We start from the raw sequence: 24,298 nt of genomic DNA, 5'->3' as shown, positions 1-24,298 counted from the left end.
TATTTGCTGATAATGTAAGAAACCCTGAGGTTACTCTTGCACGCTGATGTTTGTTCCCCCTTACCTGACTTACGGAGATAGCAGGACAATGTGACCTGGTAGGCGCAAAGACAAACTCGCTTTTGGGTGATGATGTATGGTACAGTGCTTTTGACTCCTTACCCCTTTCCTCATCACCACATTCCTAGAGCTGAGCTTGGCTCTGGACTGACTGAGTTTTTGGCAAAGATATTTAGAATTTGACTTGGGCTAATCCCCAGGGAAATTTAATGATTTGGAGCTTAGAGGACCTTTGTTATGAGGATTAGTAAACTAGATGGTGATTAAGCAGCTGGGGAGGAAGCAGCTGTCTGTAGGGATGCTGTGGGGCACAGCATAGTTCCCTTGATCCAAGGTCAGGGGAGCCCATGGGCCTGATCCACAGAACTGTACACTCTGGGGCAGCCCCATGCAGGATTTGGGCATCTGCTTCTTAGCTGGTAGAGGGAAAGAATATCTTCTCCCTTGGTGTCCTCCTCCTCAGTCTATCTCCATACAGGGATTACTACTTAGAACCAGGGCAACTTTACATCTTTTTAATTGGTTGTTGTTTTTGAATTCTCGTTTATTTAAGAGAGAGGTTTTTGTTTTGTTTTGCCTTTTGGGAAGCTAGAGTAAGGTAGGGAAGATGAAATTAGGAACGGCCGACTTTCTTATTTTTCTAATCTAGACTACTTTGGAAATTTGAGAGGAATTTTGAAGGGAGAGAATTGCTAAGCGAGACAAGTTAGGGCATCTGGTATGTCTGCAGCCTGTAATCAGACTGGTGAAAGCCACGGCAAAGAGATTGCAGAGGTTTCAGAGCCTGTGTCTCCCCAGTCCAGGGTACTCTGATTAATCTCTCCTAGCATGATCAGATTCTAAGGGATACCAATAGTGGGAGAGAGGGCAGATCAGAAACAGATAGCCCTCAGCCTGTGTGTGATCTGCTCAAGATTTTAAACTAAGTTTCAGGGTAAGCACGGACTTTATCTATTATTTGATGATCCTATTTCCTAATAGTTAAACTTCTCAAATCCAGCTTATCTCCATCTCTACGTTTTTTCTCTATTGATTCCCCAGAAAAAACTGAATTGATGAATTGGCATCTGGACTGTTACTAAAAACTTGAAAATCTTTTCAAGAGTGCTAAAAAGACATTCAGAGGATATTCTGTTTTTTTAAGCAATATAAGTACTGTATTCTGGGTGGACCTTTTCTATTTGTAAAAAATACATCAATTTAAACACTTAACGATGTTGTTTGCCTTCTTAGACTATAGACAGGCTGGTGAAGGTAGGAGTATGGGCTGGTTATTTGGCCAGAAGCTCCTAGAACTGGCCAAGAAATTTTCAGTCAATGCCTATTTTTCCAATAAATTTCTTGTAGAGAAAGCAGAGGTATTCACAATCCTGTCATTGATTTTTAATGCTGCTCTTACAACATTCAATACCTGTTGGTTGTTGTTACAGATGGTGTTTCTCCTGCTGACTGCATTTTTTCAAGATAAACCTGATTTAACTTTTCTTTCCTTCACTTTCTCCTCTCTCCTACGTTTATTCAAGAGACCCAAGCAAGTATCTGCTAGTATCTGACTAAATGAAAGCTACTAGAAAGCCAGTAAGTGCTGTTAAGTCAATTCTTCTTTGCATTTGCTCTCAAGGGGCCGACTTGTCGCTTTATTGACAGCGATCAGAGCATTTCATGCTTCATTGAAGATCCATCAAAAATTTCCAAATCACCAGCTTATTAGCACAAAATGGGGCTTTAGAAATCTCTTTCTCTCAGTGTCCCAACTGTGCGATTTTAAGTGTTCCAACTTTGATGGACCACTCTGAAACAATGGATAAAGACTGCAGGGAAATGAGAGATGGATGTTAACCAGTCAGTATTGAAAGAGTGAAACATGGGTGAAGGCAAAGTACAATGGAGTGACAAGATGTATTATCTGTGTCAGCAGAAGGATAATGCATGACTTTTCTAACTGTTCGCAGGTCAGTGAATGTCAGAGTTCCAAGGGCCCTCAGAGATCATCTAGTCAGACCCCTACATTTTACCAGTAAGGGTAAAAGAGGTCGAAAGAGGGGAAAGGGACTTGTCTAAGGTCAATCAGCTCCACCAACTTTCCAGACATCAGCTGGCTTTTGGTTATATGACCTTTATGCTATAAATTTTCAATTACTTGGGCCACTCACTGCTAGCCCAGCCATCACTTAGGTAATCCAAAATGACACATAAGTTAACCATCGTTTACATTGGGCTTTGTGATGTGTGTTTATACTAACATTCCAATGTGTCTGGGTCCAATCTGAGAATTCACAACACTTCAAATGAAACAAGAAAGCCACCCTGAAGGTCTGATTCAGGAAAAGCTGGAAAGTTCACCAGCCTTACTAATGGACAGCATCAAAAGATGCTATACAGCCCCTCAAGCAGGGCATGTTATTCTCAACAAGTTTGTTGATTCACACCTTTCCTGGGCCCCAGCCAGAGTTTTGAGTGGGGTGGTGAGAAGGGGAAAACAAACCTTTTATAGAAGAAGATATATATATATCTTCTTTCCTCCCTGTCTCTTTCCCTCCTTCCCTTTCTCCTTCCCTCCCTTTCTTCCTTCCTTTATTTCCTTTTCATTCCTTTTCCTTGCTAGAAAAATGAACAGATGCTTTATCTTCTATATAAACAAATGTGTGTTTGAGCCATTGACCTGGAGAACTGGCTGTCAGGATACAAAACAAGAGATGGAAGACATGCTGGATCCCAGGAATCTAGAGGTGGAGGGGGGAGGAGAAAGACTAATGAACAATAGTTTTTAAAAGCATCAGAAAGTCAGGAGGAGTAAGAAGGAATCAGTTGCATAGCTCCGTAAATGTCCTGGGTCTGGGAAAGGGCTAAGTTTGGGGTATGGTCCAAGGGATCTGTAACCAGATGGAGTTTCATTTCCTGATCTGAATCTGTCTGGACTCTGGGATTGTGCTGGGTGCCCATAATTCGCTGATTTGTTGTCTGCGAATCCTGACACTTGTGCTAAAGTGGCGTTATTGCACCCAATATATCTGTCCTGAGGAGGATGCTGCTGGTGACTGAGAAAGGGCATGGAACAGAAAAAGGGGCATGCACAGTCAGCCTGAGGCTGTATGTAGTCCAAGAAAGAGTCCCTGCAAGGACTCGGTGGCAGCCGAAATGGCAGTAGGGAATGCAAAACACCTGAGCTTTTGCTGCAGCGATAATTAAGTATTTTAGTTAAAAGGTTCCCTCCTTTCATCTTCTGGCCTAGAATAAACAGAGATCTTGTTGATGTAACAAAGTGCTTAATTAACCCGAGGTGGTACTTAATACATGTTGAAGGGAAGACTTGCTCTGGGTAACAGTAATATGGATGATTGAGTTGTATGAATAAAAAAATGGGTAGAGTGAATTAAGAGTAATGTACATCAACAGGAAAAAAAATCTGTTAGCATTCCTTAGTTAGACTCCTGTTTGTGGATCTTTGTTAGCCTAAGGAAGCCCTTTCAAATGGCTGATCCCTGTTGGAAGTCCCGATGCTGAGGGCTCTCCATGGATGCCAAAGGAATGAGTCACTCAAATAGAACTTCTGAAATTCAAGTACAGCACGTTGCTTTTTTTTTTTTTTTTTGGCAGCAGGCAGCAGTGACTGTGAAGTAATAATGATAATGACAATGGAAATAAGAGTGTGATCCTAATTAATTTTCTGTGAGTTATTCCCCATTTACCAATATTGACTTGTTTTGTCTTGAGTGGGGCCCAGGTACTGGAATAAAGGTATATATATTCAGTGTCACTTGGCTAACCTATGATTTGTCGAAGGTTAATTTAAAAAAAAAAAAACTGTTGGGTTAGCAGCCATAAAGTCAATAACAGTCTGTGATTTAACTCAGAATTTCAATTTCTTTGATGGTGTTTTTAAAATCCTGAATTAAAAGTTTTCTCTGCACTCAGGTCTTATCTGCCAAATTGCACATGAGCTAGCCAACCTAAAGTTCAGCAATATTCTAACTTCCATGGTGTGGGGATAGATTGGAGGGATGCTAGAGAAGACTGAGAGAAAGATTGGAACAAGAGTAGAAGTAAGCGTAAAAACACCTGCAGTGAAGACCATCCCTTAGTTGCCCCAGTTACAATCTCCCTTTCCCTAAGGATTGTGTGGTTTAATCATCCTCACCTCCCTTTCCCCTGGGAGAAAAACACAAACAACATCTCTTCCTGACTCCATCAGTGGGTTGGACCTTTTTTACCTGACCATCTTCGTGGACATGTGAACTTTAGATGGTAACCCACCCCTGAGGCTGGGAGCTATGTGTGCTTTGTTCATTTCTGTACCTCTAGCACTTAGCATGTTGTCCTGTACATACTAGAAATTCACAAAAAACTTGAGGAATGAATCAATGAGTGGATGCGATGATTCCTACCAGCATGAATGGAATTGATGTTCCAATAGGTAAAACTCACCTTTGTGGTAGAAGGAATGTTACATCTAAAAGTGGTTGTAAGCAAGGACCCTTGTAGGGGACATTCTGCTTTGCTTTTCTTTTGCCTGCCCAAGAGGCTATTATTTCTGCCTTTGCTTTCAATTCCCCCCATCCTGACTACCTTCTTGCTGAGATTGCCCTACCCAACGGAAATTCTGTAGCCTATGGTAGAACGGTGAAGACCCATGTTCCCAGCTTTTGGTGAACGCCCACTATGTGCCAGAAACTGGAAGCATTGTGCTAGGCACTTGTTGAAGAGACATAGATAAATGATCAGTTACTTTGTTTATACATACTTTGTACCTTTTGAATTTGCAATTCCACTCAGAATATTGAGCTGGAAGCTGCCTTCAAAATCTTCAAAGTCAACCCTCTTGCTATAATAATCAGAGCTCACATTTATTGAGGTCTCACTGCTCCTAGACACTTCATATACTAACAACCCTGTGAGGTAGGTACTCTTGTTATCTATATTTCACATATGAGATAATTGAGACAGAGAAGTTAGGTAACTTGCTCAGAGTCACATAGCTAGGAAGTACTAAAGCCAAGATTCAAACTCAAGTTTGTCAGACTTCAAAGTCTGCCTAAAGATAGAAAAGGACTTGCCAAATGTCATTTTGCTGAAGCCTAGCTCTTCTGGCTCTAATTTGTGTGCACATTTTGCTATGCCATGCTGCTACTTTAGCCCACACTGTGGGGTTCCTTCCAAGCATCATTTTCTTATTTAGAAGTGCTTGTCTCCCCAGATGGACTGTAGACTACTCCATGGCAGAGACTACATTATTTCTGTGTCGCCTCCTTCCTCAAGGGATTGCCCAAGCTTCACCTTCAGTAAATAATCGCCTATGATCAGCTTCTTAGCTGCTCCCTGGAGCTTCCTGGAGCTATCCCCCAGTACTACTTGTGGCTCAGAGGTTGGAAGGAGTCAGGAAGTAGAATTTTGGAGAAGGAGTCACCTCACCACCTGCTTTCTGTTTTGTTCTCTGCAACACAGATTGAAGATGGGGGCAAGGCAGCCTTGTCCCAGAAGATGAGGACTGGTGATGAGCTGGTGAATATCAATGGCACTCCATTGTATGGCTCCCGACAAGAGGCCCTGATCCTTATCAAAGGCTCCTTCCGGATCCTCAAGCTGATTGTCAGGAGGTAAGGTACAAGGAGATTTGTTGTGAGGTGCAGTGGCTGCTGAAACCACTTGGTTGGTAGTAAAACCTCAATAGAGTCATATCTCTATCAATATCATCAAGAAAAGAGGTGTTCACGTGAACGGAATTTTGCAGACAATTGAAGCAGAATGGCATAGAAGAAAGGGCCTGTGGTTCAAATCCTGGCATTGCCGCATACTGAGTCACCTTGGATAAATTTATTTTACCTCTGCAAGATGCAGTCTCCTTATTTGCTATTGAGAGAACTAGATGACTCAATGCACACCAAGGGCCTATGTAACCCAGTGTTTTTCTGTCTCCTCCTTCATAACAGGCTGCCATTGTTCAACCACATAGCTTTAAAGAGACCCTACTACCAGCCATGGTAGGCATTCTGGAGTCTGTGGCAAACTCTAAGATAGAAACCCTGCCCTTGAGGAGTGTACAGTCTAACAGGGGAGAAAAGACACCATGTGACAAATTATTTAGCAATATATTTTTAAGAGAGCAATAAAGGAGATTTCACAGGGTGAAGGGTGACTGCCAAATGAATTGTTCAGACAGAAATTGCTATTAGAGTTCAAGAGAAAGAGGGAGCACTTCAGAAGAGATTGATAGGTAAGATTTCATAGAGAAGGTGGGATTTGAGCTAAAGGATGGGTAGAATTTGACAAATAAACCATCAGGAGGAGAAAGGCATTCCAGGTAAGTGGAGTGGCATAAGCAGAAGGAAGGTAAGGACATATCTGGGCTTAGTCATTCTGCTGCTGCCAAACATCTGCCTATTGGTGAGCTTTCCGTATCGCCTCTCTTTCATTTTGCTGCTGCATCTTTGCTCTGTACTACTGGAGCTCATACTTCTCCCTTTCTATTAGTTTGTTTCCTTTATCCTATACATATGCCTAAGTTTCTCCATCTTAATTATTTTTATAAGAAAAAAAATTGAAAGCATCTTCCCACAAACATACTTCTCCCTCTGGCTACTATCCTGTCTTTCTCGTTTTGTTCATGCTTAGTCTCTCAAAAGGAGAGTCTATACTCACTGTCTCCACTTCAGTTACCATTAAGCTTTCTACCCACTGCAGTCTGAATTGGACACCCAGAACTCCACTGAAACTACTCTGTCAGAAGCTACATATTACCTCGTAATTGTCAAAGTCAATGGATTATTTTCAGTCTTTATTATATGTGACATATATATGGCATTCGACATTATTGCTCTGGATTATGCCCTCCTTTGTGAAACTCTTCTTTCTTGCTTTCAGGATATCCCATTTCCTTGTTCTTTTCCTACCTCTCTGTTCATTTGTTTAAACTAGGTACCTGCTCTTCCTCTGACCATCCCTTAATTGTTGGTGTTTCCCCTAATTCCACCCTTTCTAACTTCATTAATATGCTATGGAAAATCTCACCCAGTTCCAAAGGTTCAATTATCATCTATATGTGGATGACTATATCTCTTGTGCCCAGACCCAGATAGCCAACTTCCTACTAGACATTTATACTTAGATGTCTCGGAAGCATTTCAAACACGCTCAAAACCTAAAATGTCATCTTCTCCTCCCAATCTCCTTATCTCAGTGACTGGGACCATCCTGCCTTCAGTCAACCAAGCTGGAAACACAAAAGCCATCTTTAATTATTCCATTTTTCTCAGGCTCCAAAACCAAATGATTTATCCCAAAGAGAGAATACTTAGGGAGACAGGGTTTTGAGTTAGTAAGAGTGAGGTTGTATAGGATCCCATTGATTTGTTATAATACCTGCTGGTACCTAAGATTAAGCCATGCCTGCCCATGAACCTGGGTAGGAGGTGACATGTTAAGTAATGCCTTATACCATAGACAAATTGTCACTGACTGAATCTTGAATCCATCATGATTTAGGTTTAAAATAAGGCTTCTTGGAGGGGTAGCTTGGTGAATTTGGAAGAGTTTTTGTTTTGGAGTCAGATAGACCCATGGGAAATAATAGTTCCTACATAATGGTGTTGTTGTGATGATTAAATGAGGCAATTTTTGTAAAATGCCTTTCACATAATGGGTTCTCAATGAATTTCAGTCCCATTCCTTTCCATAGTGTATAAAAGAAGCATAATTGGAGTAACCAAACATTATTAAATAAGGAGAGCATCAGAATTATAGTGTGCTTTGCAAGCTAACCTTCAGAGAACATGATTTGCTGGGAAACCATTAGGGGTGACAAAGGTCTGAACAGGAAATAAAAGTCCCTGTGAGATACTGGTTATACAGAGATACCAGCACTTAGAGGGAATTTAGACAACCCAGCCAAGGGTGGCTTCTGAGCCAGTCATAAGAATGAGAGTGTTCGGGTGTGTCACCCACTCATCCTCCCTTGGTGAGCTCCATGTCCTCTTTCTCCCTGCTGTAGCAACATCTGCCACTACCCGTCATTTAGGAGTAGCTATAATTATGGCCTTGGAGATGGTAGGGCCCTTTGGTTTTCATGGTGTGGCAGTTCCTATGGCTCCCTGAACCTACATTATCTGGGTTCTTCTCAGCCCCTATTGGAGGAGGCATTCAATGACATAATTTATTAGGTGATGCTGCCCTCTTGTGGAGAACTTAACCTTCACCTATGGACAATCCTGGAGATGGTATAGGACATTTATTCCCTCATTCTTTGTCCAAATTATTCCTCAAATTTATGAAGAGCTCCTAGCACACATAAAAGACTTATGATCTCCCTGAAATTTAATATTTAGCCTAATGTTTTATACTAAGATAGACAGACTTTGGTTTGAGTAAACAATCAACTGACGAAGATTCAACATTGAGCTTTAGGTCTGGGCTTGAATCCTTTGCGATGAATATAAAAAGAAGGAACTTTACAAAATGGCCTATTCTGAAAAGCCAGCACAGCTTTTCCTCCTAAATTGCCTTTTAGATAATGGTCAACTAAGTCAGAAATCTAGGTGTTACCCTCAACTCTTCTCGCTTGCCCCAACCCCCTTCAATCCAAGTAATTCCAAGTCTTGATGATTCTACTTGTTAAAACCTCTCTGTAGCCTTTGTCTTAATCTAATCACCATGATTTCTTACCTGGACTATTGTAAGAGCCTTCTCACAGGCTTCTCATCTTTCCATCTCACCTCCTTCCAATCGATCCATTCTCCAAATAAGGCATCTGATCATGTCACTTATCTATTTGAAAAAAAAAACAGAAATAATAATCATACAACCATGTTGGTCCCAAGAGATTCATTTTATATTGCTAGAAGATAAAACTGTATTGAGGATATTATATTCATGAACCAACTTTTTACAAAACAAAAAATGGCATCCAAATATGTAAAGAAAAAACTGTTTGCAATACAAGAAGAAAAATTATAGAAACGTCTATATGGGAGATTTTCACATAATTTAGGTATGAGAGGTAAAGTAGACCAAAAAAAAGTAAGTACTTAGAATATTTGAAAAACATAATTCATCAGATTTAATTAATAAATATCAAAAATTATATTTTATAGACAGTGAATACACCCTCTTTTCAAATGTTCAGAAAACTTTTATAAAATGCTCATATGGTATGCCACAAAGAAAAATTAACAAAATTTAAACAAACCTTCAACTGCTTGAATATTTCAGAACATGTTTAAATGCAAGTATTAGCCCAAAGGAACACTAGCAGACTAATAAAAAATAACAAAAATGAGATCATGACTTATCAAAACTTTGAGAGCAATATTCAGAAGTAAATTCATAATGTTAAATATTTCATTATTAAAAATGAAGAATGAAATTACATGACTAAGGATCCAATATAATATGAAGCTGAGGGGTAGGTTTTTTCTATGGGGGGATAAATTAAGTAGATAAGCCTCTAGCAAATTTAATCAAGAAAGCAAAGATGAATTATAAATATAATTTAAATGATAAATAGAATATAATAGCAAATACAAAGAAGGTTTCTTAAATTATAGGATACTACAATTGTACCTTAATAAATTTGAAGATCTCAAAGAAATTAAAATATCTAATAAAACGTTAAATGCCAATCATTATTGAGAAGTTGAAAAATAAATGGACTTGTAACTGTAGAAACATTGAAAATAACTATCAAAGAGAAAGTCACAAAAATTCTTTATAACCAGATGGATGTTTTTATCAGTGAGTTCCTTTAAACTTTCTAGGAATAGCCAAGTTCACTTCTATAACATTGTTACAGAATTGAAAATCTTGCAGTTATTCACGTTGTTTTTTGAAGCTAGCATCACTCTGGTACCAACACCTGAGAAACTGCTTCAAAAAGAATAGGTTATTCAGGTTGTGAACTTAGATGCAAAACCTATAAATGAAATTTTATCAAATCTACTTGAGTAATAGTGGACAATAACAATTCATTGCAAATGTGAAAAGATAATTTTTTAAAAAGGTAAAATCTTAACTCATAATGATAAAAAAATGAACCTATGTTAAAGATTTTATTTAACTAATAAGTCAAAAAAGCACAAATTTAATTTAAAACTGACAATAGACTACAATAACCAATTAGGAGCTTAGAGCTCCTAGAAATATGTCCCATTCACAATAGCAACCAAACACAGAAAATTCTTAGGAATTACCTTAAGAAATATGTATGAAAGAAAGAGGATGTAAATGGTGGAAATTACAAAACCGTATGGGAAGAGAAAACGTGTACAAGTAATTTTTGATTGTGTGGGTAAAGTCTCAGGGCACTGTGTTAAATGATAAAATAAAAAAACAAGACTCAGTTTAATGGACAGTCTGTTCATATGCCCTGGTTTAAGCATACTCTCTACAGACAACTTCCAAACCATTATTCCTCCACCCTCCTGCAAAATCCTTCACTTTTAAAATTCAAACAAGTAGGCTTTATCATTTTTATTTCCTTACCAATGTCATCTATCAGCCTCCAGGTCATTCTCCCACTTCTGTTGTATACTTTGGCACCTGCTTCACCATCATCTTCTCTACCCCAATTCCTGCCGTCATACTGAAAGATTTCATTGTCCTTGTACAGGATCACAAACTTTAGTCTCTTGGGTCCTTGATCTTAACTTCAGTGATAAACCCTTCTATATCAGCAGCTCCCTACCCTGACTGTACCATGGACCTTGCCAGCCTTTTAGTCAACAAATATTTATTGAATGTCTAACCTATGCTAGAGTGTAGTGATTGAATCATGAAGAACATAGGTATGGTCTCTGCTCTCATGGACCCCTGACGCCTTCTGGTCTTTCTTGACAACGTTCCTTATCTGAGTCATGTAACAAAGAAAATAAGTTGAGTGACTATTATCTCAATTTTCCCAAGAATGGCACATAACTAGGAGCATTCTAGATACATAAGAGAGAATTTAATTCATTATATACAATGGATGCTTTAGGGCTGTGGTTCTCACTGGTGAGCATCACTTAGGAACTTGTTAGAAATGCAAATTATTGGGCACTGCCACACACCTACTGAATCAGAGCTCAGGGGATGGTGCTGTTGGGAGAGAGGGAGAATCTCCCTTTGCCCTTTTCCTTAAGGTTCTTATGGCTGGCCAAATAATTAACAAGACAGGTTAGCAGGAGAAAATAATACCAAGTTTAATAACATGTATACATGAGAGAAAGCAGGGACACTGCATTTCTCAACACAATAGCACAAATTCTCGTCTTAAATACCATGTTCAGCCAATGACAAAGGAGGATGTTGGGGGAGGGGGGCAGTCAGTTACAGGAGATTACCACTAAAGCACAGTAAACAAGAGTAAGGTTATTATGCAGATTGAAGGCCTCACCTTCCACATTGATAAGTTTCTAGAAATGAGGTCATCCCCCCTCTTCCCAATACAGAGAGGGAGATACCTTTACAAATGGAGATTTCCCTTATAAATGTAAATGTCTGTCTGGCAACTCCTTGCAGGGCCATCCAAAGAATGTGGCCAGAGACAGAACTTCTGATAAGATGGGCTTGTTGGTGCCTTTTCTATTCTAACATCTATTTTACATTATATTACAGCCATCAGATAGAAAATCTGTTCCAGGAAGGAGTTACTATGTCAAATTTTTTAGGCAGTTAGTGGGGGAGGTCAAATGTCCTCAGAGAAAACAACCAAGGTAAAGAGATAGATTTCAGGGTGGCCAAATCTTGATCTCCCACAGTGCCCAGCAATGTGTTTTAACAAGTTTTCCAGGTGAAAAGCTTAGAGTTTGAGAACCACTGCCTTGAGGCGTTAGGGCTTAATTCTCAGGAATTGGTTGAGAAAGACTAAATTCAACTCTGATAAAAACCTCTTCTCCTTCTAGCTTTCTCATAGCCCATTCTCTTTAAAGCTGCTCTTCAATGTCATTGAGGCCTCAAACCTCATGTTCTCCTATTCTATCAGTCTCCTTTTAATCACCAGGGCCCATGACTCTCCTTACTCTACCCATTTAATCTGAGCAACTGCATTCATTCATGGTTTTAACTACAACCTCTATACTCATGACTGTATCTCTAGTTCCAAAATTCATATGCACAGCAGCCTCGTAAAAATCTCCACAGGAAAACCCAATAGAAAATTGAAATGCAACGTGTAGAAATCTGAATTCATTATCTAGCTTATAAAACTCTCTTCCCTTCCAATAGCAGTTGGTGGTACTCTCATCCACCTAGCCATCCAAGTGAGAAAACTGTCACTTTTGACTCCTTGCTCTCCCTCACTGAGCCATGTTGATTTTACTTTTTAGACACTTCCAGAATTTATCCTCTTCTCTCCATTTCCGCTGCTATCGCCCTAGTTCAGGCCCTCATCATCTCTCCCCTGGACTATTTCAGTAGCCTCTCAGCTGTCTCAGATCTGTCTGCCGAGGTGTTGCCACAGAGATAAATCTTAAATACAGATTCAATTATATCAATCCCGTGCTGAAAACTTGTCAGTGGCCCTCATTGCCCAGAAGCATGGTATATAAGACATTTTATGTCTTCATCCCTACACATGCCTGCAACTTCATTTGGCACTCCTCAAGTTGTCTTTTATGCTGGAGCAATACCATTCCCCAAGAATTTCATGCTGTTTATCAACTCTGTGACTCTGTTCATTCTTTACTTTCTACTTGGAGCATACTTTTCCCTTTCTTTCTTTGGTTAATGCCTTCACATTAACATTCTTTAAGACTCAGCTCTGGAGTTGCTGTTTCTGGGATACTTTCTTTAATGCCTTGGGTTGAGTTAGGTTGGTCTTTCTCTGGTTCCCGTGAACTCTAGCCTTTATCACATTGTATTGAAATATAATCGGTTTTTACATTTATCTTCCCCATTAGACTAGACCAGGGATTGGCAAACTAGAGCCCATGGGCTAAAACCAGCCCTCCACCTGTTTTTGTATGGCCTGCTAGCTAAGAGTGTCTTTTTTTAAGTATATTTTTAAGTAGTTGGGGGGGGAAACAAAAGAAGAATAGTATTTTATTTCATGACATGTGAAAATTATATGAAACTCAAATTTCAGTGTCCAGAAATAAATTATTATTGGAACAGAATCATGCCTATTCATTTATGTATTGTCTGTGGCTGCTTTTGTACTACAATGGCACAATTTAGTAGTTGTGACAGAAACCGTATGACCAGAAGAGCCTAAAAATATTTATTTGGCCCTTTACAGAAAAAAATTTGCCAAGCCCTGGACTAGAAGAACCATGAGGAAAGGCGCTGCTCTGTATTCATTGTTATGTCCCCAGCACCTAGTACACCGTATGGCCCAGAGGAAAGACTCAGGATTTTTTTTTACACATCCTGATGTAGGAAAGTAGAGAATATGAATAACTTGTCTACTTGTTACTTATAGTTTTCAAGGTCATATAAATTGGCATATGAGATTACATTCAGCCTCTTATGAGTATGGTTATTTGTGAGCCTGTTTTTAAGTAACTGATCAAATCTAGGTACATTGATCAAAAAAAAAAATCTAGTTTTTGTCCTGCAAACCTGATGTCCAGATCTTGGACCAACATGATTATGAAAAGGAGCTGCCGTATCTTGGGGCTTTGTCCAGGCTACCTGCCAACCTCCCTAGCTGACCTTTCTCTGTTGTTGTCATTATACCCCTGCCATCTACAATTAAATGGACGGGGTTAAAACTGTTAAAACTGTACTTGTCCTATCATATATTAATATGTCAGGGATAGGAGGAGCTTCACAGTTGACACAGTGTTAGAGAAGTCCTGGAAAGGCAAGAGATGGAAGAATCAAAGTAATATTATAAAGCAGGGGTAGGTAAACTATGGTCTGTGGCCAAATCTCACCTGCCACTTGTTTTTGTAAATACAGTTTTATTGGAACACAAGCATGCTCATTCATCCATGTACGTGTTGTCTATGGCTGCTTTTATACCACAACGGCAGAGTTGAGCAGTTGCAACACAGACCATATGACTCTCAAAACCTAAAATATTTACAACCTGGTTCTTTACAGAAAAAGTTGGCTGGCTCCATGGTATAAAGCATCCTCCAAAAAGAAGACCTTGAGACTCTATCTAAAGGTTAAAATGACCGAAAGAGAACCATCACAGGCTACAAATGAGAATAAATAAAAAATGACAGAATGTTAAAACCAACAAACACATAAGGCAGACTAATGAATTCTTGAGATTCTACTACTCTTTTGAATTTCAGTGATGATGTGCTTGGTGTAGGACAAAATGAATGGTATTTGTGTTCACATAAGTATGTGTTTCTTGCTTGCTTCCTTCTATTCAAAAGATGTTTGGTGAGTGCTACTGTAATCTAGATACTGAGTTAGCTGCTGGGGATACCATGAGAATAAGACAGACACATCCCCTGCCCATGTGGAGCTTATAGTCTGTTGTGTTTGACCCTGGCACTACCCATATTAGCTGTGTGACTTGGAGCAAGTTTATAGAACCTCTTTTAGCCATTCTTTCTTTACTCACCTGTATAATGAAAATACTAATGCCTTTTTCTAAGCTTGTTGTAAGGATTAAATAAGATTTTATATATTTTTTCCAAGTCATTCAAAGAATATTTATTGTATCCTGACTATGTGCTAGGCACCATTCCAGGCATTGGTGATAACAGCAGTTAATACAACAGATTTAAAAAGAAAGTCTTGCCCTCATGGAAATTGCATTTTAGTCAAATATATAAAGGTAACTGAAATAAAGTAGGCATTTGGTAACTGTTCTTTTCCTGAGTAAATAAAAGAAAGGCGGTGCTTATCCTTCAGTACTGATTTTAGCAGGGATTACAATACTGGTTAAAACTTCATTACACAAATTTCCTTTTAATGGCTAGCACTTTTGACAACATAGACCAGATGTTATTATCAATTGTATATTACCTTAATAATTGTCAATCAGAATAATCATTAGGTTGGATAGCTCAAGTTGTGAAAAACAACTAGTTCCAAATTGGTTTACTTCTCATTTCTTAAGTGTGCCTCTTTGCCTTTTCTATGTTGTTCCTTGACCTAGAAAGTCTTCCACCTCTGTCTGCCAAAGACTGGCCATACACTAAAGTCAAGCTGCAATTAAAGGAAAATGTAATGTCAGAGCTAAAAGGAGTCTCTGTAATCACTGTACTCAGCGACCCCATTTTATAGGTGAAAAAACTGAGGGCCAGGACGAGAAAGGACTTTCCTAAGGCCACACAGCTTAGAAGTGACAGAGGTAGGACTAAACCAGCAGCTTCTGCTTACCAGTCAAGCATTCTTTCCACTGTTTCTGGGGTATCTCACATTTGCTACCTCCTCTAGGAAGCGTTCCTGCATTTGAGGGAAATTTCTTCTTCCTACACCCAAAGTACATTCATGATTCTATCCTTTACCTTATCTTTTTCTTCTGACAACTCTTCTTTTATAAATTGATCCACTTCCAAAGGTTTCACCTCTCTCCTGGATACAGGACACTGCCAGATCTCTCTGCCTAGCTTTACCTTCTTCCTAAGCTGCAGACTTCCATCCCAAAGTGTGCATTACCCCTTACCAAACCTCCCCCTACTGATATCTCTATTTCTGTCTGTGGCATATTTCCTACCCCTGTGAGTCAAGCTCACAACTATAGAATCCTCTGCAATTCCTTCTTTTATCCCCAACAGTCCCTAAGACCTTTCTGAGCTCCTTCTGCACTGTTTCTAATTTTCATCTCATCTATCTCCTTTTCCTTCTTCCTGCTACTGCCAGGGACTCATTACCTCTTGCCTGGATGCCCTCCAACCCATTCTCTGCAATTCTGCCAAATGAATCTCCCTAAAGCACATCTCTGTATTCATTTCAATCAGCAATAATTGTGCTCCGGGTAAACCTCACGTGTTATGAGATCTCCATGGTGCTTAGCCTGGGTCATGCCATTCCCTTTGTCAAAAAAAAAGCCCCAATTGCCTCCAGAATTAAGTTCAAATACTTCATTCCAGCATTGAAGACCTGCAGAGATGGGTCTAAATGATTTTTTTTCTATCCTTATCTTCCTGAAACCCAAAGGGATATGTATTACAAGAGTTTATCTTCTCACTTAGATATACCCAGTTCTTTCACTTGTGGCCTGGAACTCATTCTCCTTCACTTCCTGAAGAAATCTTGCTCCTGTGAGTCCCACTCTCAATTTTTCATGTATTATTAGCCTGTTATCCTTTTCTTTGCCCTGGCCCCATCCTCTATGTCTACAAATCAGCTCAGGTCTCTCTCATCTTGAAAACAATCTTTCTCAGATCTATGTTCATCTTTAGATATTGTCCTTTTTTCTTTCATAGCTAAGCTGCTTTGAAAAGTTTTCTACACTCGCTGTTTCTACTCTACCACCTCCCATTCACAAGCACAACCCATAACAATCCAATTCTGTCCCTCACCACATCCCTTGAGTGACTCTGGCCAACATTTCCGGTGACCTGTTAATTATTTAAAGCAATGAACTTTTTTCAGTTCTTATCTTACTTTACCTCTGTATTAGTGTGCTAGGGCTACCATAACAAAGTACCACCAACTGGGTACCTTAAAACAACAGAAGTTCTCTCACAATTCTGGGGGCTAGAAGTCTGAAATCAAGGTGTTGGCAGGACCGTGCTCCCTCTGAAGACTCTGGGGAAGAATCCTTCCTTGCCTTTTCCTAGCTTCTGGTGGTTGCCAGCAACCTTTGGCATTCCTTCGCTCATAGATGCATCATTTCAGTCTCTGCCTCCGTCTGCACATAGCATTTCCTGCTCTGTCTCTGCGTCTGCATGGCCCTCTTATAAGGACACCAGTCATTGGATTTAAGGCCTACCTTAATCTAGTATGACCTCATCTTCACTAATTACATCTGCAAAAGCCCTATTTCCAAATAAGGTTGCATTCTGAGGTTCGGAGTGGACATGAATTTTGAGGGGACATCGTTCAACCCAATACCTTTCCTCAGCACTTAACACTGTTGAACACTGCTTCCTTCTCAAAATTTCCTCTTCCTGAGGCTCCAGTAACACTATTCTGCCCCTGCCTTTTCTTTGATTTCTCTTGTCTATTCCTTTTCTATGGTTCCTCTTCCTCCACTTTCCTGTTAAGTATTATATTCTCCAAAGTTCTTCACAAAGCTCTCTACTCTTGTCACACTACACAATCTGGGTGATTTTAATTCATTCTCATGATTTTATGTAGCAAGTAAGACTTCTAAATATACTATTCCATCCATACCACTCTTCCACATATTCCACTTCTTTCTGGACATCTCCATTTATGCCCCCACAGATATCTCAAAAATACCACCTGTATATATTAAACTCATTAACCTCCACATCCAACACCTGATAAAATCTGCTTTTCCTCGTGTACCTCTGTATAAGTAAATAGTTCACAGTGAACTCAGTTTTCTCAGCTGCTCACTTCTCTATCTAATTGATCAAGTCTTGGCAATTTTTACCTACTGACAGTTTCTCAAATTTCTCCTCTCTTGTTTGTTCACTGCAGTAGTCTCTCAACTAGTTTATCTACCTCCAGTCTTGCCATTCTCCCTACCTTCTGAATTTATTCTCCACGCTGCAACCAGAGTCTTCTTTTTAAATGTAAATCTGGTCATGAAACCCTTACTCGCCAAAACCCTTCAAGGTTCCCTATTGTGTTCAAGATAAAATCCAAACTCCTTAATTTGGTTGAAGAAAGCCTTTTAGAATATAACCTTTGTTTATCTCCACACAAGCTTGCACTCTATGCTGTGGCCATATTCAACTGTGTGTACTTTCCCAGCTATAACATCATCTCCCATGTCTCTGTCTTTTCACATTCTTCTGCTTCTTCCTGGAGTGATGACTGGTCCCTCCTCTCCTTTGCTTAGCTAGCTCTTACTCAACACTCAAGACTTCACCAAGGCTTTACCACTTCTAAGACTCTTTCCTTAGCTCTTTCATCCCTGGACTCTATTTAAAGTTTTTCTCCCACAAACAACACCCTCTGATTTCCTCTATCCCACTGCTTATTCTATATTGTAACAACTTGTTTACTCATCTGTTTTCCCCTGTAAATTTTTGGCAGTGTCCATGTGTTATTCATCCTTGTATCTCTAGCATAGCCATCATAGTGCCTAGCAGGGTTACAAGCTCAATATTCATTTAATAGCTAATTGAATTAAACGAATGTATGCAGGCAGGGGCAATCAGGGTTACTGGAGTGAGGATTAAAAGCTGAGAATCCCAGGGGTGTTGGGTTGTCAGACTTCCAAATACTTAAAAACTAAGGTGGTGGATTCAGTAAGGGAAATAAATATGAGTCAAAGATGAGTCCAAAATTTCTTGCTTAATAGACTAGATGGGGTTACAAGAACTAGCATTTATTGAGTGCGTATTAGGTACTGAGCATTTGACTAGGTATTTTATATGCATTATATCAGAAGAAAGGAAAATAATGAGTTAAGTTTTGGACATGCAGAGTTTGAAGCATCTGTAAGACCTCTGAGTAGAAATGTCCAGCAGGCGATTGTAACTATAATTCTCAGGTACAGGAAAGAAACAAGGACTCAATAATTAGATTGGGAGTTATTTGGGTAGATGGTAATTGAAGCCATTGAGAGTGAGTGGGAGGGATCTTCCTAAAAGGGTTGTATAGAGGGGAAGTAAAAAGGACTGGGACAAGATCCTGGGGGACAAACACAGTGAGAGGAACTATTCCTTCTTTTATTCATTCATCAGACAAACATTTACTAGGACCATACTCTGTGCCAGGTACTCTTGTAGGAACTGAGGACATAGCAGTGAACAAAATAGTCCTTTCCCTCATGGAGATGATATTCTAGTGAGGATAGAGGAAGTAGACAATAATCACAAACAAATAAACACATTATATAATATCAGTTAGTGTTATAAAGAAAAACAAAGCAATGTAGGAGTATATAAAATGACTGGATGTGGGCATAGTGGGTACAGTGAAAACAGGGGAGACTTTAGCTAGTTTAAGGAAGGCCTCTCTGAAGATATTTGAACTAAGAATTAAATGATGAGAGAGAGGCAACCAGATAAAGATCTAGGGGGAAGAGAATTCCAGGAGAAGGATATCAAATATAAAGGCCCTTAAATGGGAAAATACATGATGTATTCAAGGATCAGAAAAAAGCTACTGAAACTGGAGTATAGTAAGCAAAAAGAAGCATGAAAAAGGATGAAGTGGAAGAGGTAGTCAGGGACACAGTCACAAAGGGACTTGTGAGCTCTGGTGAGGAGTTCACATATATTCTAATTGCAGAGGGAAGCTATTCTAAGCAGGACAGCAATATGATTGGTTTTGGACTTGGAGATGAACACCCTAGCTGCTATATGGGGAACAGACTGTAGAGGGCAGAGCGGAAGCAGGGAAATTTGTTAGGAGGCTACTTGCAATAATTCAGGCAAGAGGTGGTTATGGGTTGGGCTTAGGTTTTAGTAGTGGAGATAGTGAAAAGTAGTTGGATGTGGGATTTGTTTTGGATGACTTGTTAATGGATTAGGTGTGAGTTCTGCAGGGTTGTGGTATGGTGTGAGTAAGCAAGGAATAAAAGTTTCCTTGGTTTTGGCCTGAATAACTGGATGATGCCAGTTACTGAGGTGGGAAAGACTGGAAGAGGAATAAGTTTGGTGAATGGTGGAAAGAAGTAGGAAATAAATAGCTTGGCTTAGTACATGTTAAGTTTGAGGTGTCTGTTGGGCAGCTACCTGCTAATGTTTAGTAAGAAATTAGATCAGTCTCAAGTTCAGGAAATAAGTCAATGTTAAATATATAAATTTTGGAGTCACTCTCTGATAATTAAAGCTTTGAGACTAGATAAGATCACTAATGGGTTAAGTGTAGACAGCAAAGAGGAGAGGTCTTTGGACTGAGCCCTAGCATACTCCAATATTTAGAGATAGGGCAGATGAGGAACAACCAAAAAAATAAGCTGAGAAGTGGCGAATGTGGTAGGAGGAAAACCAAAAGACAGCAGTGTCCCATAACCCAAGTGAAGAAACTGATTCAAGAAAGAGGGAATAGTCAACTGTGTCAAATGTTCATGAGCCATTGATTCTGAGAATTGACTGTTGATTTGGGCAACATTAGAGGTCATTGGCAACCTTGACAATGGAATGTTGGAGAGAAAAACCTGAATGGATTCTCTCATGAAAGAATGGGGAGTGGGGAAGTGAAGATAGTAAGTCTTTCCAGGCTTTTAGCAGTGAAGGGGTACAGAAATGTGGAGTATTAGATGGAAGGCAATTGGGATCAAGAAAGGGAGATTTTCTTTTAAATCATGAATATTAAATATCTGACTGCTAATAGGATAATACAGTAGTGAGGGAGAAATTGATGGTGTAGAAAAGAAGGGATAATTGCAGCAGCAAGGTCCTTGGAGAGGTCAGAGCAGAAGTGGGGGATCAAACTTTGATAAAAAATAAGGATAATCTAGGGGCTGGCCCAGTGGTGTAGTGGTTAAGTTCATGTGCTCTGCTTCAGTGGCCCGGGGTTTGCAGGTTCAGATCCCGGGCGTGGACCTATGCACCGCTTATCAAGCCATGCTATGGCGGCATCCCACATACACAAAAGAGGAAGATGGGCACAGATGTTAGCTCAAGGCCAATCTTCCTCAGCAAAAAGAGGAAAATTGGCAACAGATGTTAGCTCAGGGCCAATCTTCCTCACCAAAAAAATAAATAAATAAGGATAATCTATGTTAAGAAGAGGTAAGGCAAGGTAAGTTGGTGATGAAGTGATGGAAAGATGAGGATGTTCTCTTTTCAATGCTTCTCTTTTTTAACCAAATATAAGGGGAAGCCATCAGCTGTGAGAGAGAAGAGAAAGGGAGTGTAAAAGAGAGAAAGAAAGGGCAATCAGAGATGTAGGAGGAGACATATGGGAGAGTGGTGTCATGGAAACCAAGGGCAGGAGGAGGATTTCAAGAAGGAGCAGAGCATTGATCAATAGTGTTAAATGCTCTTGCGTTCAAGTTGTATGAATATCGAAGAGTCTGTTGGGTTTGCTAATTAGGTTATTGGTTGATGTTAGCAGAAAAGGTTTATTAAAACATTAGGGACAGAGGCCCAATTTCAGTGAAGAGTAATTGGAGGTAAGGAATTGTAGATGTAAGCAATATTCTTTAGAAAAGGAGGTTGGGGATAAGTTGGAGAAAAGGACCTATTTATCTCCTTTATTAGACTGTGAATTCCTTGAGGAAGAGGACTATGTCAGATTCACATGGTATACCTAGTGGCTTGTGCAGGGTATAACACTGCTGGTTTCCAATAAAAGTTGAGTCTGTGAGCAAATGAATGAATTCTGCACCCAGGTAGAGTCAACAGAATCTTCTAAGATGTTCTTTTGAGAAATTGGACCTGTTCTATTACCTTCAAAACTGTGATTGGAAAAAATAGCTAAAGAGGTGTTTCTGTACCCTAGGGGAATAGAAGAATGGAGAAGACAGAGGAGGTAGTTCAAATGCAATTTGTGGTCTCAGGACACCCCTCCAACTGCCCAGCGTATAGCCAGAGACCTGGAAGATCTGACTCCAGAACTGCAAGAAATTATTTGGCATTCTCTGCATAGGGTAGGAAATACCGAAGTGGCTAGAATTAGTGGCGGGGTTGCAGTTTCCTCTACCAAAGTTTGCTTAAGAGTCAGCCAACTGACTCTTGGAGAGGGGAGGGAATAGGGTGTGATAGCTGTATAGCTGTACTTGAAGGGTATAAATACAACAACAAATGAGGAATTGCATAGAATGGGATCAGGGTAGATCAGAGCATAATTAGATGAAATCAAGACAAGGGCTATTTAGGCTGACTATCAGAGTAACCATCTTGACAATGAAAATTACTGGATTGTGGGCTAACCTTTGAAAGGAAATAGTGGAAACACTGCCACTGAGTCATTTATAATTATTTACAATTAGGCAGGACAATGTAGTTGAGAAATAATGTAGCATAATACAAGGAGTGGTTTCACTCTGTTCCCAGAGGGATGGACTGGATGTGACCTAATAGCTTTTTCCTACTCTAATTTGGTTGATTGTGTCAGAGAAAAGACTGGTTGACCACTTTGTTTTCCCCCTGTTGAGTGACTCATACTTGAGTTGGCCACAGGGATATAAAAACGAGAATGCCCATTGATTAGGCAGATGACAGAATGTGGAATGGGAGGCCAACAGGTTGGAGGAGAAGACTCAAACTTCTCCAAAACTTGAACAGTTGGTCAGTAACAGCTAAAGCTCCCTAAAATTAGGACCCTATATTGTTCACCTTATGATTTCAGGACATGGCTCCAGAGCCTGGAATATAACATAATATTTGGTGAATAAATAGCTGATGAATGAATGAATGACACCTTAGGAAGAACATTTAGGAACACTAATATAATACAAGCAGTGAACTGACAAGTTGAACATGTTCATTAACATCTCTGAGTTAGTTTTCTCTTCTCCTTTTCAGTGGGTTCTTCTGAGGATGAAATGAGAGCATGTAGATAAGATAATTGGGATTTAGCATCTTAAGAAGTATTGGCTCTCTTTCCTTTTTATTTTTCCAGACTCAGTCTCTCCAGACAAGACAAACTTTCTGTTTATGTCTTACCACATTTGGAAGAGAGAATATTATGCTTTTTCTCAAAAAAATCTTAGATATTGATGCTAAAACAGCTTAGCTCAACATTAACCAACACACAGGGTATTTTAAAGCAATTTTTAAAAACAATAAACAGCTAAGGCACTACCCGGTATGATACTCCTTCACTTTGCTTTTATCAACCCACCCACTTAATGCAAACAAAATAAACAAGTTCTCTGGCAGCATGTTCTCATCCTTGGGACTCACTCAGTATCCAAAACACCTGGGTTTGCCTCTCTCAATGATGATTTGTGATTCACACTATGTCGGCCACAGAGAAGTTGTTCCCCTAGCCTTTGCTGTTGGAGCTAACCAGTGAGAAACTCCAGATTTATCTTTTCAACCTCCTCCTTTTCAACCTCTTTTCTTTCAACGTCCTCTTTTCAATCTTGCTTCCAGATTTCCTTCTATCATTTTTTTGTCCTTCCACACCTGATGGAATGTATAGAGGAAAGAATAGCTTCACTAAGGAAGTGATACCATTAAGTGTATAAAAATCTCTTTTCTCTCTTTCCTTAAGCAGGAGATATTTTCTGTTTTTCTCTTTTGCATTTCTTCTCTTCCTTCCACTTTTCTGCTTTTTAAGCTGGAGTTAGGAGACACCAGTTTAAATTAGGATACAGTAACTAGACTTAATTAATATCCCAGGGCGGCTCACTTCCTTTAGCAACACTGCCTGACACTTTTTTCTCTGAAATGTTTTTTCCGTGTGTTTATATCCCTTGCACAGAAGAGAATGTTTTGAACAATATTTAAACACAGTTTTTGATCAGAGAGTTAAAGTAATCCTGCCATAACAGCTAAGGATGGGTGCACAGAAATTGGTGAGCAGTCAAGGAAGTGCTATAAAATGATTAATGGATAGAAAAGTCATTCATGTGAAGGCTTTGTAAAAGAATCAAGATTATTCAACCCAGAGAAGATAAAGTTTTCAGAACTTTAGAAATAACCACATACCATGGATGGTTTAAAAGACAAAAACGAAAACAAAAATGCCATCTTAACTCATTCCACAACCAATTTAATGTTCACGAAGTTTTGCCTTGCAAAGTAAATGAGCCGTGTGTTTGATTCTTTATGTATTTGTTTTACAAGATGGGAATAAATGATTTAATGACTGCTTTTAAATATTGAAAAGTATTCTCTCAAAAAAAAATGTGCTTTTCTAGAATACCATGAATGGAGTCCCATGGTCTCTTATACCCACCCTTTTTTCTCTGTCAACCCTAAGACTTCCCATCAGCCATTTTATTTTTCTTGAAAAATCTACTTTCCCATGCTTTCCATACCAGAAAACACATTCTGTGATACACACAACAGGGTGTCTAACTGTTTTCTTTTTCCATTAGGGACAGCACAAGAAGAAATGGCATCATTTGTAGCAGGAGGGATTTTAACTAGGTCTTCTAGAGGACTTGCAAATCACTTTCTGTAGTCTGTGATAATTTACCAAAGAAAGCTATGGAATTTTTTTTTGCTGACCTCAACAGATCCTTACTGCCCCAGAGATGCTATGCTGAGACAGAAGAGAAGGGAGTTGGCAGCAATGGCTGAGAAATGGATGAACTACAGCCTTTTCATCTCTGTTTTATTCAAGCCAGAGTTCTCTAAATGTTAATGCATTG

At 39.4% G+C, this 24,298-nt stretch overlaps 1 protein-coding gene across 2 annotated transcripts in view; it reads left to right on the top strand.

The window, feature by feature from the left end:
• The window catches only part of SHROOM4 (shroom family member 4), a 186,591-nt gene that overhangs the window by 88,865 nt on the left and 73,428 nt on the right, over positions 1–24,298 (top strand). For both annotated transcript variants that reach the window (XM_058535877.1, XM_058535878.1), the window contains exon 2: positions 5,503–5,654. In XM_058535877.1, the coding sequence (XP_058391860.1) occupies positions 5,503–5,654 (152 nt within the window). The remainder of the gene's footprint in view (positions 1–5,502; positions 5,655–24,298) is intronic.

Source organism: Diceros bicornis, chromosome X, assembly GCF_020826845.1.
Source record: "Diceros bicornis minor isolate mBicDic1 chromosome X, mDicBic1.mat.cur, whole genome shotgun sequence".
Lineage (NCBI taxonomy): Eukaryota > Metazoa > Chordata > Mammalia > Perissodactyla > Rhinocerotidae > Diceros > Diceros bicornis.
Note: the sequence above shows the minus strand (reverse complement) of the source record. Positions and strands in the feature narration are given on the sequence as shown.